Source organism: Pezoporus occidentalis, unplaced genomic scaffold, assembly GCF_034315485.1.
Source record: "Pezoporus occidentalis ecotype Australia unplaced genomic scaffold, CSIRO_AGI_Poc_V1 ctg80, whole genome shotgun sequence".
Classification (NCBI taxonomy): domain Eukaryota; kingdom Metazoa; phylum Chordata; class Aves; order Psittaciformes; family Psittacidae; genus Pezoporus; species Pezoporus occidentalis.
Window position 1 is genome coordinate 3,046,322 of NW_026916159.1, and position 16,921 is coordinate 3,063,242.

General features: G+C 38.0%; 1 protein-coding gene across 3 annotated transcripts in view; it reads left to right on the forward strand.

Annotated features, from left to right (window-relative positions):
- ANO10 (anoctamin 10) overlaps positions 1 to 16,921 on the forward strand; it is a 120,133-nt gene that overhangs the window by 66,372 nt on the left and 36,840 nt on the right. For 2 of the 3 annotated variants that reach the window (XM_062603557.1, XM_062603558.1), the window contains exon 12: positions 12,321 to 12,437. The exons of the other annotated variant lie outside the window; for it this stretch is intronic. In XM_062603557.1, the coding sequence (XP_062459541.1) occupies positions 12,321 to 12,437 (117 nt within the window). The remainder of the gene's footprint in view (positions 1 to 12,320; positions 12,438 to 16,921) is intronic. 3 annotated transcript variants of the gene reach the window in all.

The window sequence follows — 16,921 nt, forward strand, 5'->3', positions numbered from 1 at the left end:
TGTTGCTGACTGTGCAAAAAAAGACTAGTTTTGCTGTGCAGCAGCAGTTCGTTTGGAGATAAGTTTGACAAAAGTATGAAGGAGAACTTAAAATAAAGGTCAGCTGTATCTATTTGAGCATTAAAAAATACTCAAAGGACAAAAAAATTTAATAGGCCATGTGAAGATAAGATTGCTAGTATGGTGGGGAAGAAGGGAAAGAAAGAGGAGTGAACTATTAACCCAACCATAATGCATGAAATTTGTGTCTGTCAAAACGAAAGCATTGTCAGAAAGATTCCCCATACTAACAAGAAAGCATGTCCTTAATGAGATCAAGGAATCAAACCTCTGACAGAACAGGGTAACAAAGCACCTCCCTCATCAATGCAAGTGTATTTTGTTTGTTTTGTAGAACTAATCTTTTTAGTATCTCCTTTGGTGTTACAGCAATAAACTTTTCCATAATGACATTCTTTTCTTTAGAAATCATATGTTAGAATTCTAAAGCGTATTATATATTTGCTTCAGGCAACTCAAGGTAACAAAGAAATGCTCACAGTTTATCTGATTTCAAAGTCTGCGTGTTCATCCTGGAAGAATAATGGTGCTAAAACCTGCCTTACATCTTCAGGTGAATCTTGAGTGTCAGGGGTTCCCAGTTGTTTTTGTTTTGAACCATATTACCTAGTGAATTTGATACTTCTCTAGTCTACGTTAGGCATCCCTGCACATTCTGAAAAGGATCCAGATGCCGTTCAGGTTTGAGATGGCAGGGTAATATGCTTGTTCCCATTGAAGTGAGCAAAACAATATAATTTCATCATGTATGTATGCTGACTAGTAAAGACTTTCTGGCTTGAGAAAGCTAGAAACAAAAGCTATCTGTGATGCTAAAATGATTCGTCATAGAAATGGGGTTTAAATTGTTCTATACAGCAAATTCATCTTGTCTAACCCAGAACCATTCAGTACTATCAAGGAAAGGTAATGTTGTTGTGGGTTTAAAGAAAAATATAGTTGATTTTTTTTTTCTCATAATACTTTTCTGTCATGCTGGAAGGTCTTTTAAATACTGTTTGACTGATTTTTTTTATTACTATTTTTTTTTCCCATATTTGAGACATACTGTTACTTCTTCTTCTAGTAAAAATACTAGATGAGATGTTAGGAAAAGGTGTGAAGTAGCAAAACTGATTTATGAGCCTGTTGTCTGACATGACTTTAACCTTTTAGGATTTTTATGTGGTAATTTACTACATTAAAATATAATTCTTCAATTGTTATGTCATAAAACCCCACACAACTTCAAGTGCTGCCAGATCTTTTAAACATTCTAGGGCAAGTTCTCCCACTGTATTGGGTTTTTTTAACCTTTTTGACTATATGGGGAGTATTTCTCTTATACATAAGGATGTGTATGTTTAGGTTGTCGAAGAACACTTGATCAAGAATATAAAAAAGAAAGAAAAGTTAGAATCTTGGCTGACAAGTTTTAGGGATATCTCCTCTCAAGTAACAGCTCTTAAAGGATGTCTAAGGGAAAAAGGCAGGGTTGCAGCAAAGTAACATGTTGAATCCTGATAATTTTGTTCATGTTTTGCTGTGTTCACTGTGCTGCTAGTTTGTTTCTGGTTAAGACTCGTGACTGTTGAAGGAGTTCGTATAAAACATTTGAAGTGCTGTGATCTTCAGTGTATATTTTTTAAGACAGAAATTGCATTCATTTATCAGGACTGCCTATTTTTAGAGGTGATAACTTACCTCTGCACCCCAGGAGTCATCTCACTTCTGGAGACAAAAGGTCTTGGAGATCGTAAGCTGGTTCACGTTGCTGTTTGGGGGTGGTGGAGCTGACGGTGGTGTGTTGCAGCTGGTTCCAAGGCATGCTGTGTTTGCAGCAACAGCCTTGCCCTTGTGTGCCAAGCTTGTGCAGTCCTGTACATTTACATCCTTTTGTCTTTCTCTGTATGCTTTCATTTTTCCTGAACTCTCCTTAACTACATTAGAAGAAAGAAGAGCAGCAGTTTGCTTCATCTAGAAGCTGAAGGAAAGGCACTGTAGAGTATTGAAATTTCCAGCATTTCCTTAACTTAGAATCATTTTCCAGGAAATACATAATCTGCTTTTCATCAGTCTATCTTTGCAGACCCAGGACTGGTTCAAGACTCAAGGTGTGCAGGATACTTCTGTAAAGATACCCTCCTGGTTCACAGCAGGGCTAAATCAGTAGTGCTAGAGTTAATCCTGTCATGAGGTAGTGCTTCTTCACAGGTTTTTCTCATTGCCAGAATGAGTTTTGAAACTGAGACACAGTTGGTTTTGCTACCCTGTTATCCCTTTTAATTATGAGTAGCAGCCCAGGCACAGGTACAAATGTTTTCTTACTTCAGTCCCTGGACTTCCCAGATTCCTGTGATAGCACTGGTCAGCCCTGTTGAGATTCATTTGTGAGTCTCAGCTTCCCACCCATCTCTGCTTGCATGTTACAGTGTATAGTTACTCAGGGACCTGTTCAGATTTAGTCACTGGTCCAAGATCTTGTCTGACATCTCAGCATTGCCCATTTGAGATGCTTGAGGCATCTTTCAGAACCATGTTCAGAATTGCTCCTAAATTCATTTCAAATTGAACCCAGCCTTCTCAGATGAGATCATTTCATTCAGAGGAGGAGTCAGCTGCAGGTTTTTGTGGCTGATTATTCATATGTGATAGTGTTTCATAGCAACAAAGCGGTGCTGAGCCCTTGCTGCAAGTTGATTTCCAAATGGTTTTAAAATTATGATTGAATATGTAAGCAGTGCTTTTTTTTTCCTTTTTTTCTTTTTCTTTCTTTCTGCCTTGCTGTTTACTGGGAGATGAGAACTTCTGCTTGCTGCATGTTGCCAAAGCTGTTACACTACTGAGAGTAACCTATAGGGTTTATGTTCTGCCTGTAGTTCCAAAGGCCAAACTACCAAGTCTCAGAAAAAAACCTAAGTGAATAACAGTCTTTGTTGCTGTATTATCTTATTTGCTGGTATTCCTTTCTCCCCATCATACTTCAGGATTCAATTGAGAAACTCTTCCTGATTCAGATGTGATGGGTTTTGAGATGTCCCAGATGTCCATTAATCTGTCAATCAGTAAGCATTGGATTATGCTGACAAAAGTCTATCTAGTTTTGAAGAACAGTACTGCACTGATGCAGCTATGTGTATCCTAATGTTGAGGAGTGTTACTGCTTTCTAGTCTTCATGTTGGGACTCACATTCTGACTCTCATTCTCAGCTGACAGAACAACTTGATAGAATCACTTAACTGCCACAGTGGAGAACACAGCTTGTTCTTCTCTTCCACTCTGTTTCCTCCCACCTCTCTTCTGGAGTCTGCACTTTTCAATGGGTTTTGCATTCCTTAAGAATGTAAGCAGTTCTGGAAGCCTTTCATAGGCTGCTTTTCTCTGAGTGTATGGAGAGCTAAAGCTGGGAGGTGTGTTATTGCTGAACTCTATTACATGCCTATGGCCTAAAAAGGAATCTGAATTTACTGCAGTATTTTGTCTCAAAAGTGAAGTTAAAGATTCTCTTTTTGTCAGCTTGAACAGACCAGGTGTGTTACCAGCAAGCTAAAGCAGGTCAGCAGCCAAGGATAAACTCTGGGCTGTGCTCTCTTGCAGAGATCTGCTGTGGCCGTAACAGTTGATGTGAGAATTGCATGGCTAGCTTCCAAGAGCTCTCTTGGAGAACTCTTTTGTAGCAAGGACAGATAATGATGTTCCAAAACAGAGAAAATTTGTATGTAATTTTATGAATAACCATTTACAGAAAAGACAGACAAAGAGGACTTGAGGATGTGCAGGTCTTTATTTTTTTTTGAAGATACAGTTTTTATGCAAGCTTTTCAGGAGTTGGCAGCATATCCAAACACCTGCTGGAATGTTTAATTAAAATACGTCAGCTGAATGAAAAGCTTTTCTTCTGACCTTTGTTGAAAAGCAAAAGATTATTTAAGTCTGCATAGTTCTAGTGAAAAATCCTTCTAGCTTTTACAAGAAAAATGCAGGTGATGAGTTTCCAGTATGAAAATTGTTTATTTAGTTTCCCCTACAGAGTTGTCTCAGATTAGCTAGTTTTATTGTACCCGTTTCAATTAATTTGCTTTGATTGAAGTTGCACAGGAATAGTGACAACAATTAATCTGCAGTTTATGATGTATCGCAATACTGTTATTCTTCTCTGTTGATTCATGGCTGCAGCATTCTTTTCATTATTTACCGTTGCATGGTTCACTTTTCGGTCCACATTACAAAATGTGCTGGTCCTCCAGAATTTACTTACAGCTTCAAACAGATGTGTGCCACTTACACAAAAGCTATGCATTCCACTAAAACTTTGAATCGTTCAATGAGGATGTATTTGCAGTGTGGTGAAATATTATGTTTTGTTTAAAATGTGTTTATTCAGATACAGTTCTTATAATGGTGTTGTGAGGTGAACAGATTTTTCAATAGGAGTAATGTTCTTGTGAATCAGCTTTGGAAGCGTAATAAGGCAGTTGTATGTAAAGCCAAAAGAGAAATAAGCAGATATCTGGAAATGTAATGCATCTAGTCAGAAAACTTGTTATTCACATTTAAAGGTTAAAAACTTAGGTGTAGATCATCTCTGAAGATTAACTGGCTGAGACGTCGTTTTTAAAACTAAACCCTAGTTACATTTTGCGTTACTTGCTGTCAAGGTGACAGACAGAAACATTGATTTCAATGTTAAAAAATAGTTTAAATTCTAATATAGGTGCCGCATTGCCTTTTGCTAGCATAAACTGAATATGAGATTGACAAGTCTAATGTCTCACAATCTCAAGAACCATGAAGTTTTGGGAAGACCATCTGTAAGGATTATAAAGGTGTAGTGGTTTCACTTTTGTGTGTGTACACTTTGATATCTTTGCTGAGTCCGCAGTACTCAGTTGGGAGTTTTATACCTGTTCGCTTTTGCTTGGACTAAACAAATGAGGTTTGGTTGAGGCAGGAGCAAAGAATTCTTGAAGTCGGTGATGCCAACAATAGGTGACAATTTCTGTTTATCACTGAACTGAATTGAAACTTGAATAATTTCAAACCCCTGGCAGAAACAATGCTTCGTATCTCATTACTAATCCAGGTTCATCCAGTCCTGTAACCAAGGAGGAATTTCTGAATCCTGACAAACGGAATAGAATTCCTTACGAAGCACAGTTACAGTATGTGCATGCTTCCATTTTTTTTCACAGAGAAAAATGTATGACTTAAAGGTGGAAAGAAGTATATATTTGTAGATTAATAGAAAATAGCGAACTTTTTTTTTTCCTCTCCTTTCTTGATGTGGAACATAAGGACATTTTGACAATAAACTATACCTGTCAAAATGGGAGCCAATATGTAATGCTAGCAATCAGCTAAGAGGCACTTCATACGGCTTGGTATTAATCATACTGTGGAAAAAACATGACTGCTACTGCTGAACCCAGGACATACTGTCAATTTTCATTCCATGGGCATCCTTCTTTCCCATTTTCACTTAAAATTTATTTCAGAGCATTGAGCTAAGCTCTGCTGTTCATTACATTCAGTATTAGCTAATTTGGCCTTTGGCAACTCTTATCCCCATTCCTATTAAACTCTAACCATAAATTGACATAAAGGTTGTGCCAAAATATTTCAGGGTTATCAAAAGACAAATTTACACCTACTCTGCTTTTTCATGTCTTTTGAACTGACTACAGGATGAAACAAATGTGAGAAAAATCAGGTCTTGTAACATTTCTGAAACACTCATTTGTGTACGTTGTGGTTTTATAGAGACAGTTTTGCAAGTGCACTGTATCATAAAATATTTTGGGTCGCAGAATGTGCTGTGTTTATAAAAGGTAACTGTTGGGTTTGGTTTTTTTTCCCCAAGCTGCACAGTTAGAAGTCTGTGTACAAGATTGATACCAGAAGTTCTTTTATTTACAGTTTTTTCTTTCAGCAGGTGTTTCTAGAACCTGCTATTTGCTGAAATGGCTATTTGCCTGAAGAGAGGGGAAAGTGTTGTTGGGTATGTAAATAAAGCACTCTACCTTACCAGCACTTGCCCCTCTTTTTTCCATACTTCAGTCTTGAAAAAGTTATCTGAAAGCAGGCTTAAAAATTCCCATGTAAGACAACCTATAAGAAGGCTGGAAGAGGTATGTAAATGATGAGAAATAAAGAACCAGTGGCTTTTTTTTGTAGCATCAGATAAGTTGGTGACAGAATTTCTATAGGTTTCTAGGCTGCCTCACATCTTTTGTCGTTGGGGAAAATTATGGAGAGCAGTGGGGCATCTAAATCTTTTCAAAAAGACTGATAAATCAGGTAATACTTAGTTCATTAGGGACTGAATATGATGTATAACAGCTGTGGTTTAAACATTAGCAAGAAATAATCTTTAAATAATTAGAAAATTTGTTTTTTAAAAAGTACTGAATTTCTAAAATGTATAGTGGTGCCATTAGATGAAAAATGTCATGACTGTGCCATTTTATCAGATAACTTCTTTCAAGTAAGCATGTGCATTAGTAGAATATTTATTTAACAGATTGTCCCTGATGACTTACGTGTAAAGTTGTAGCTGGTTTAAATGCTTTCTAAGGCTTTCCAAGAGGAGGACTAAGTTTCAGAAGTAGGACTGGCTTGCTTTGCTTGCCTTCCAACCAGTCTTTTAGAGCTCTTTTGAAAACAGAATTAGAGTACAGAAATATGTAAGGGCAGAAGAGACCAGCTTCCTCACTGAAGATGTCATTTGCAGTAGTTTACTTTAGTTTTTGCTTTGCTTAACCTGTTGCTTTTGCAGTTACATTCTGGAAACATGAACACAGATTTATTTTTATTTTTTTTAAAACTTCCATGTTGTCTTCTGTGCTAGTCTTATGCTCAGGAGTGCTGGTCTGGAGTAGGCTTTTTTTTTTTTCAATAGTGGTAGTATGCGAAGTAATTGTAGTATTTAGAATAAATTTTCTTCTTTCGAAAGAAACCAATAGTCTTGAGACATAAAGCCAAAATTTAACCGGAAAGAGGGGTGTCTCAGTGCTGCTAGAGGCCAGTGCTGCTAATAAAACAATTCACTGTTCTCATGCTGTAGCTTAATACTTGTTTTCATGGGTGAAATATACTTCAAAACTGCATATTAAAGCCTGGTATCTTTTATAGTGTAGGTTTGTATTTGTGAGGTTTTATAGTGGATTCATAATAAAAATACAGACCAGGATTTTTGCACTAATTAAAACCATTTCAGAAGTGTAAATAAGTGTAAGGAGAGTCTGCAACCTGGCATTCATCTCTTCAGACAGATGAATTTAGTATATATCACATCCTGCCGCTCCCAGGAAGAAAAAACTGTGATTCAGCTATTTTAAGACCCAGATTTAGCAAATGACCTGACCATTTTTTTTTATATAAAAATATTAAAAAGCCTGGGCTTAAATGTCTTTGCTGACCATAAATACATTTATAGATATGCTTATAACTAAACGTAAGCTTAAATACTCTGTTGAGCGGGGCTAGATTTCACAGCCATGCTGGTACAGTCAGTAGGAAACTGACAATCTGCTCTTCTGATGACCTGCAACATGTTCTGTCAGAAATGTCACTACCAATTTTCCTTGGACAGCCTTTGTGGGTTTCTCTGTGTATGTGTATGTGTGTGTATACATGTATTCATCATCTAAGAGGAAAAAAGGGTTCAATAATGCTGTCTCTGCTTATGCTTTCTGACACATTTTGTAATAAGCTTCTGTTTAGTCTCATCTGTCTCAGCCGCATTTTAATGGGACAGGCTGAAACTCTCCCCACTGGATGAGTTTTTTTTCAGTTTTGGAGTTTTAGTTTAATGTCACAATACTGTGGTCTGGGGCCCTAGGAAAAAATCTAATGATAGAATCGTAGAATGGTTTGAGTTGGAAGGGACCTGGTCTCCACTTGGACATCAGCCTGATGACCACAACTCTTTGAATGTGACCATCCAGTCAATTCCTTATCCACCAAGTGGCCCTTCCATCAAATCCATGCCTCTCTAGTTTAGGGACAAGAATGTTGTGCAGGGCAGTGTCAAAAGCCTTGCACAGGTCCAGGCAGGTGATGTCAGGCACTCTTCCCTTATCCACCAATGCTGTAACCCCACTGTAGAAGGCCACCAAATTTGTCAGACATGATTTTCCCTTAATGAAGCCATTTGGCTGTCACCAATCACCCCCTTATTGTCCATGTGCTTTAACATGGTTTCAATCTGCTCCATGATCTTGTCAAGCACCGAGGTGAGACTGACTGGCCTGTAGTTCCTTTTCCCCCTTTTTAAAAATGGGGTTATGTTTCCCCCTTTCCAGTCAATGGGAACTTCACCAGACTGCTATGACTTCTCTGGTACAATGGACAGTGGCTTAGCCTTTCATCTGCCACTTCTGTCAGATCTCCCTGCTTTCTGCTCTTACAGCAGCAATCTTGCAGTGATATTTTCATTTACATTTGCAAAGGCATTTTGCATATACCAGTAGAGAACAGAGGTTCAAAGCAATGCGCCATTCTCAGGTGTTGTCTTTTGTGCTGGGTTCCTTACCTGTGCAGAATGAGTAACCAGTGGCCATCTCGTTTCATAGGATGCACTGGTTTCTAGGCTGGATTAGGTCCAGATTTCTGATTTTAATAGAAAGTTTTTATAAATATTAGATTCTACTTTTGATACAAATTTTATTAAAGTCACTCCAGGCTGTTTGGCACGTAACTTTATCAGCTAACCAGCAACACAGCTACTGCTTATGTTCTTTTTTTTCTATCTTTAACATTGTTTGTTTTTTTTTCTTTCAGTTGAGTAGATTTTTACAGGAATTGCTGCAGAACAACTGCTATAGAAATCAAATTAGCTGCTCAGAATTCCATGTATTTAACCCTCATTTGCATTTTCTGTTTTAGAAGAGATGAGGTTGGGGACCCACTGCTGCAAAACACAGCTGCTGCTTCCACTCTTGTTGGTGGCTTTGCACAACGGAATAGTTCTGGCTCTCTAAGCACCTGGCAAAAGACCACAAATTGCTTGATGGCACTGCATTTTTCAAGGAGGGGAGACTCATTGCTGTTTCTGTCTGTGCCCACTTGGCAGATTGCAGAATAGGAGGGAACTTTGCTGTTGGCATTGGAGCGCTTACAGCTTGTGTGACTGTTATCCTGGGTTTTTCTCACAGTGAAATAGTCCTCTTGTAATCGTGAAGGGCATGTTCTTGAAAACAACACTGCTTTTTAACAGTTGCAGTAAGAAATAGTGGTTGGGTTTGTAACTGTTTTAACAAAAAAAAAAAAAAAGAGCAAAGTAACCCACCCCTCTCTCCCCCCTCAAAAAAAAAAAGCCCTCAACCAAACAACCAAAAAAACAAACTCCAAGGAACAAAACCCAGCTCTATGAAGAAATTCTAGTACTGGACAAGTACATTTGCACTAGTTGTTGCAAATTTGGATAAGGTTCCATGTTTTCTTTTTAGAATGCATACATACTAGTGTTAATGTAGCTTTATGAAAGAGAATTTTGCTGTCTCTTCTGGTGATTTATACTGTACTCTTAGGACATTTCTACTTTTGAAAGCAGATGTCTCCTTTTTGCGGATGACAGGAATTATACTAAAGCAAATCAGTGTGGAATATAGATGTTTTAATGAATACAACTACTTATCTCCCAACTTTTTCCTTCAGATTCTCTTGAATAACTACTTATATTTCCTTAGTCAAATGGCAATTCCAAAACGCGGTGTGAACTGTTAACAAAATTAGGTAGATTTTCTTTTTAAGAGGCTTTGTGAACCATATAACCCACATTCATCACTTCTGCCAGCTACCTTCCCAATTTCATTAATATTACTCCTAATTTGCAAATAGAAACAGCTGGAGAAGTTGTCCAAGGAAGGCTGTTGCTCTTACGTCTTTTTTTTTTTTTTTTTAGGTTCACTGTTAAAGGTAGAATTGAACTGAATTTGCAATCTGTCAAGTTCAGTGTGTTTTCAGGTCACAGTGTGTACAGTGACATCCCATACAGTTCTGAGCACTTTATGACTGATAAAGCTGTTTTCTGATGAGATGGAAAAGAACATTAAAAGTCATGAGATAAACCCAAGGTGTAACTAACCCAGTCATTTATTTTTACTGCTCCATAGTGGGTACCGGTGTAAGAGGATAACAGTAGGGCAAGCAAAGGCAGTGACTTTCCTCATCTGTACTCTGAACTTTCAAATCCTGTCTGGCTTGAAAGCTTTTTGAACTGGAGGTTCTGCCTTTGTGTTTAAGGCTGTATCTTTGTGTTTACAGGCTATGTGTGGTGTTAGCATGAAAACTGCCCTTCTAAATCTATTTTAGAAAACCAGTGTTTCCTAGGATTAACTGCACATTTTTGTTGGGTTTATTTCTGGCTGCCCTAGATGTCTCTTCTATTCCTTTCTCACCCCTATAAAAAATGAGAAAAACCTAGTCAGTCTCTGTTCTCCATAATATTATTTATGCTTCCCTTAAATGATTTTACTTTATTTTCTTAGAAATTATTTGGATTTGGAGCTACTTTAAAGTCTTTTTGGGAAGTTAATAACTCAGCTGGTGTTTTTTACCTATTTCTAGCATAAACCAACATTTTTTGCTATAATTTTTTTTTTCAAGAAAAGTTCCTTAGTAGCAGAAACTTGAGTGGGGAAAAAATATTTGTGTAAGTGGGGGAATGTTCTACTGTTGAAATAATTTTTAGTGATGTCATATGACCCATATGCTATTTGTATCATAAACCTCTTAATCTGTGTTCAGGTTTTCATTGACGATGTATTAGCGTTGCATTAACTTTCAGCCTTTCTTTGACCTCTTCAAACAAAGTGTTATTCATTGCACTAATGGTTTGTTTCCTAGACCTACTAACCATTTTTCTGTAATACATGTTTAGAAATAGTTACCTGTATGGTTCTTTTTTGTTGTTCTCTTATTTATTACTATTATCTGATTTCTTACTGTAACTTTTATGTATTGAAATGGGTTTATTTAGAGTTTCATTAGCACTCATGTGAAGTCTGTAGTTTTTTTGCTACCTGCTTGCTCACATAATTCCCGAAGCTCAGGGATTTTGGTCTTTTTATGTTGTTACTCATGTGCCCAAGCGCATCTAGATCATTTAGTCCAGCAAAATATATTTCAGAAAGGAGCACTGATCCTTTTCATTTTATTAAAAAATCAGTAAAATTTGGATTAGCTTGGACATGCAATCTAAATTGAAGCATGTCTATGAGTATTGTTGTGTCAGTAGAATTTAAGCACGTGCTTGAAGTTAGTCACATATATTTAAATGTTGCCTTGTATTGATCAGGGTTTTCTCAGCTAGGAGCAAGTTCTTCCTGCAAACATGCAGCATACTGATCGCTTAGACCTTGATAGAATAACGTTTAATGACTCTTGTTTAGATGATGCTTATAGTTGACATAAATGAAGAAATAAAACCAGTGACTTGTCAGTTTGGCACTTAGTTTTGGTGAGATGAGGGGAATGGTGCATGTTTAAGTGAAATTTAAAGACTGGTCAGTGACTAGGCTCAACAGAACTTCATGTTTGTTTTCTCCTAAATAAGATTTTAATCTTTTGTGATAAATTATGACTAATTTCGCATCTTACACATGCACTGTTTCTCTGTTTCCTGGAAGGTTTCTGTTCATGAGTGTGCCACTTCTTTAAAGGTCAGATTTTATTTTGTCCTCTTCTGAGGCTTTCTTAGGAGAGCTTTTAGGTTTCAGTAACTTCTCTAATGCAAAAATTCTGTGTTTGTTCATATTTTTTACAATATGCTTATTTCATTTGTATCATGCCAAATGTATATGTGTGTATGCATGTATATGTGTATGCATGTCTATGTTGTTATAATTGCATCTGATTACATGCATGTAATTACATACGTGGATATATATACACATACATATTTCTACTGTGAAACTATTTTACTATGAAACTATATGTGCTTGGTGCCATAATTCCACTTCTGTACACAAGTAGAATGTTCTAAAAGCTATTATTTTATCTAGAATCACAAATAAAATTAGAAATGTATATATTAAGTGAAAATAGAATCATTATGAAAATAAGCCAAACCATGTGTTTAAATTCAAATTATGAGTGACTGTAATAGAAAAAACATGGAGTAGCTGAGGTTTCATGTGATTATAGTATGCTGTGTTGTACATGCCATAAGAAGTAATTGTTTATACCTCTACTACTAAAATTTGGAAAGAGTATTATGCTGTTCTCTCTATGCTTCAAACTCTACAGAACAATATTTTTCTTTTTACTTTTTTTCCAGCACGTGCTATTGGCAATAAAGTTTACCATCACATTTGTAATTCCGGATAAACCAAGAGATATCCAGACAAAACTAGCCAAATTGGAATTTGAATCTCTAGAGGCTCTCAAACGACAGGTAAGAGCAACTGACGTATAGAACTGTGGAAAGCATTGGTGGCCTGAAAGAAAGATAACCTAGGGAGATTCTGTGTTGGGTTTAGGTGGATAAATATGTAAATCCCAGGGTTTTGAAATTCCTGTTACACTGAATTAAGATTAGCTAGCTAAAGCTGTTCCACCTCTGCCCCACAGTTTCCGGTATCAGAACTGGGGTGGTGAGTCACTGGGAGCAGCGTACAGCACAGGATATTAAATAAATAGAAAACAGTGCTGGTTTGCTTCTACACATTGGGTTGTAAACTGTAGCATTTCAGGTAACTGCTTCATTTTCTGTTAACCCATCACTGCCTAAGAAGTGGAGCGGAGAGCTGGAAGTTTTAATAGATTCACCTGTCCTTTCAACCCACCAGTTTATGTGAGCCAACGCCAGAAAAATGGTCTTCCTTTTCAGACAGCATGAAATTCCTGGTATGGCTAGTAATGTAGCAACTTGTAATGTCTTTTGTCCCTGTGTGTGCAAACATACTTTGTTTATATTGTCACTTCTAAAGGACATTGGTCTCTATGAAACCTCCTTTCATCCCCTGGAGGTGTTTGTTGGATTTCCTTCATTGCTGAGATATCATCACAAAAAAACAGTTAACTTGGCTCTAATATAGGCAGAAACTGTAAACAGGCTGAACATGTTTGAAATAATTGTGTTGAGAACAAAATGTGTATGAGGGCATAGTAATGTTGCTTTATTTTCCTTTCCATATACTATTGTCTCATTTTATTGCATAAGTATATTTTATTGCATAAGTAAGGTATATTTTACATAAAATATTTTTTATTTAATAAGCATTCCAGAGCTATGTAGTAAAATAAGGAGCTAGATTTTTCTACTGAAAATTTCTGTTTTGACAAATGATTCCATAGAAATTGGTAGAGATCAGAAGAAATGAAGAATCATATGGAATTAGCTTCAGTAGGAGACAGATTCTACGGAGCGGGTTTTGCTATGGCAGCGTTCTTTAGGAGTTTCTGACTGTACCATGCTAGATAGGATTTCTAAGATAGCTTAGATATCAGAAAAAAAAACACCCAAAACCAGCATTGACTGGTGCACCTATTTATTGTTAGCTCAGATATTTTTACACTGTAATGCATGGTTTTACGTGAACATACTCTTTGTGTGCTCCACATGCAGATGTGTAAGCTCCTCTGTACCAGTTTTTATGTAGGCTGGGAGGTTACTTTATAAAACATCTACCATAGCTACATGTGACAAAATGAGCTCTTCATTTTGGACAAACTGAGCCTGTAAATAATACACTGCTTTTTATAGTTAAAAACCCCCAGTTCTTTGTGACACTAGGACATCGCTAGTGAAGTCAGTACTCTCTGTCGTAATCAGCCGTAACAAAACCCAAATTACAATTGAATCTAATGCCTCATAGTTCTGTTTTGCCTTTCTCTAGATGTTGATTTGGAGTTACCAGGAGCTGGTTGTGGATCTCATTTATTTTTTAGATAAAAGGAGCAGGATTACATTTCTGTTTCAGTTGTTCATTCTGTGTTTTCAGTTTGTAGACAGGCAGAACTAGGTCATCCACTGGAACCTTAAGCTCAAGTGAATATAGTCACCTTTGGTTATAATGTACCAACTGGAATATATATGGAGTCTCTTTCAATACGAGTGTGCATGTCAGCAGTTAGCACTTCATCTCCTATTCTTGCATCTGTGTATCCCCTACAGTAATATGTGCCTGATACCCAGTTTTCAGGGTTGTTTCATTAATTCAGTGGTGAAAAGTTAGTCTGAATTTTTGGAAGAACCAGGAGTCTAGCAGTTCTCCCCTAATTCCTACACGATCCAGGAAGAACATGGCTGTTTTTCAGGTGTCTTGTTAGGTACTTTATACACAAGTGTCTGCCATCATCTTTTTAGATTTCCTCTGGTTGATATGGTGCTATGTATCCCACAGATGTGTAGAGAATTGGGCTTTTTTTTTCTGGTGCCTTAGTTTTTTTGAGTGAAAAAGATCAGCATTTAAAATTAATACATTGACTGTAAAAAGATACTGAAGCGTTTGTTTTAGAAGCACATTTTCTAGTTCTTGTTACTGAGAGTCATGGTAATTTATGCTGTATATCTTGCTTTCAAGCAGAAAACAGCAACAAAATCCCCCAAAACCACTGATTTAAAAAAAAAAAAACAGTCATAAAAGTCTGGGGCAAATGTGTTGCGAGATCACATTATGGAGAAACTGATTTATATACCTTAATGCAAGTATGCACTGTATTTCTCTCTTGGTGCTATCCAGACATGTATGCCGTTGTATTTACCGTATGAGCTTTTAGAGTATTGTTGTCTTGGGATGTGTCAACCTCCAAGATGCCAAAATAGATTATTAGGCTCCTTATATAGTGCAGGGGCAGAAAATCTCCTAATACACAGATGTATTGATTATGCTTGACTTTAGACAGTGTGAACACCTTTACATTTTTATTAATTTTAGGGTTTTGTTGTGGTTTAAAACCAGTCAGGCAGCTCGTTCACTCACTCCCCCCCTTCTTTCCCTCCCCCTACTCCCGGAGGGACAGAGAGAAGAATCGAAAATAATGCAACTCCCACGGGTTGAGATAAGAACAGTTTAGTAACTAAGGTATAACACAGATCACTACTGCTACCACCAATAATAATAATGATAAAGGAAATAACAAGGGAAGAGAATACAACACCTCACCACCCGCCGACCAATAACTAACCCCACCCCAGCCCAACCAAGCACCGACCGATACCTCATCCAACACCCCAGTCCTAGCCCTTCCAGGTAACTCTCAGTTACATCCTGGGCATAACGTGGTATGGAATATTTCTTTGGTCAGTTTGGGTCAGGTGTCCTGTCTCTGCTTCCTCCTGGCTTCCCCTCCTCCCTGGTAGAGCATGAGGCTCAGAAAGTCCTTGGTCAGGGTAAACATTTGAGCAGTAACTAAAAACATCGGTGTTATCTGCTCTTGTTCCCAGGCTGAAAGTCAAAACACAGCACTGCACCAGCTACTAAGAAGGAGAAAAATGACTGCTACTGCTGAACCCAGGACAGTATCCACCCGTTATTGCATAACATTCACGTGATGCTTAGTCTTAGTGCATGGAGCAGTCCCTGTAAAGCTGCTGAGTCCATTTGGTCCATGATGTCAGTCTCCATCTCTTGTAAGAGTCTTTCAGAGCAGGAGAGGCTGTGTGCAGGGTTCACACTCGTGAATCACCTGGGCCATAGTGTCCATTGCTAAGTCCACCCCTCGATCTTGAGTCCATCTCTATGTTGCATCTCTGCCCTCATGGCCTGAAGTTTCATGGGCCCACCAGTCTCAAAATAATTCACTGTCCCCTTCAGCAGTTACTGCAGCTTGTCACTGGGGACTCCATACAGCTGCCTTCCATCTCTGGCACTTCCAGAGCACTGGAGAGGCCCAGTGGACTAGATACTTGCCCATACTGTCCCACACACCCTGCAGCTCGTGACTATCCAGCCTTGGGGGAAATCTCCTGGTCCTCCTATATCGTCGTCTAACCCCAGAGAAGGCCCAAACCCAACTCTGCTTAACTTTTGAGATCAGACAAAATAGTGGTGGGTAAAACACAGTCTGTATGTGTGCCAACATGCTGATCCCCATCACAATCAGTAGGCAGGTCCCAAGGATACCCAAAAAATGACTGCTACTGCTAAACCAGGGACAGGAATGCAATGTCTCAGCCCCCTAATAGAGATGAACAGTCACCATTAGAGCTTGTTAAAACTTTCAATATAGTGAATAATGCCGTAATAATAATAAATAATTTTATATTGGCATGACAGTCTTGTTTTGAAGTTCTCAAACTTCAGGAAAAGTTGTTAGGAAGTTCTGAAATGTTTCTTTGTATAATGTCTTTACATAGTTTGTTGAAAGGGAGTGGACTGTTGAATGAGCTGTAATAATTCAATCTGTTTTGCAAACACTTTGTTACAATACACTTGAAGTATCATAATAAATGTTTGTTGACATAACTCCAGACAAAATGCTTTAATATTTCTGAATCCAAATTGGGGAATGTGCTACATCTATAGACTTTCGTTCACGTTTCCCCTGATGTCTTTCAGGGGTAGAGGAGGCTGGGTAGACTCTTATCTGGGAGGAAGGGGAGCAGGGGGTAAATTAATATGAACTCTGTAAGAGAGGGCTAAAGAGAATATGGATCAGGATTTTTGAAAAAGGAGCAGGAGTGATTTCATTCACACTCCTGAAAGTGTTGTCAGTTCTTGGCCACCTGGATGCTGGGCAACTAGAAATTGGTACTGTCTGCTACTAGGGTGATGGACCCTTTTCTGGTGAACATCATGATTCTTCTGGGGAAGTAGCTAGCTATAAAGTGGGGTGAGGTGCCCAAGACTCCCCTTGCTTCTTTGCAGTACTCTGCCGTGTGGCATCTGTTTCTTGTAAGTGCAGAAGCATGCCTTGCCCTTTGGTCCAGTTCTT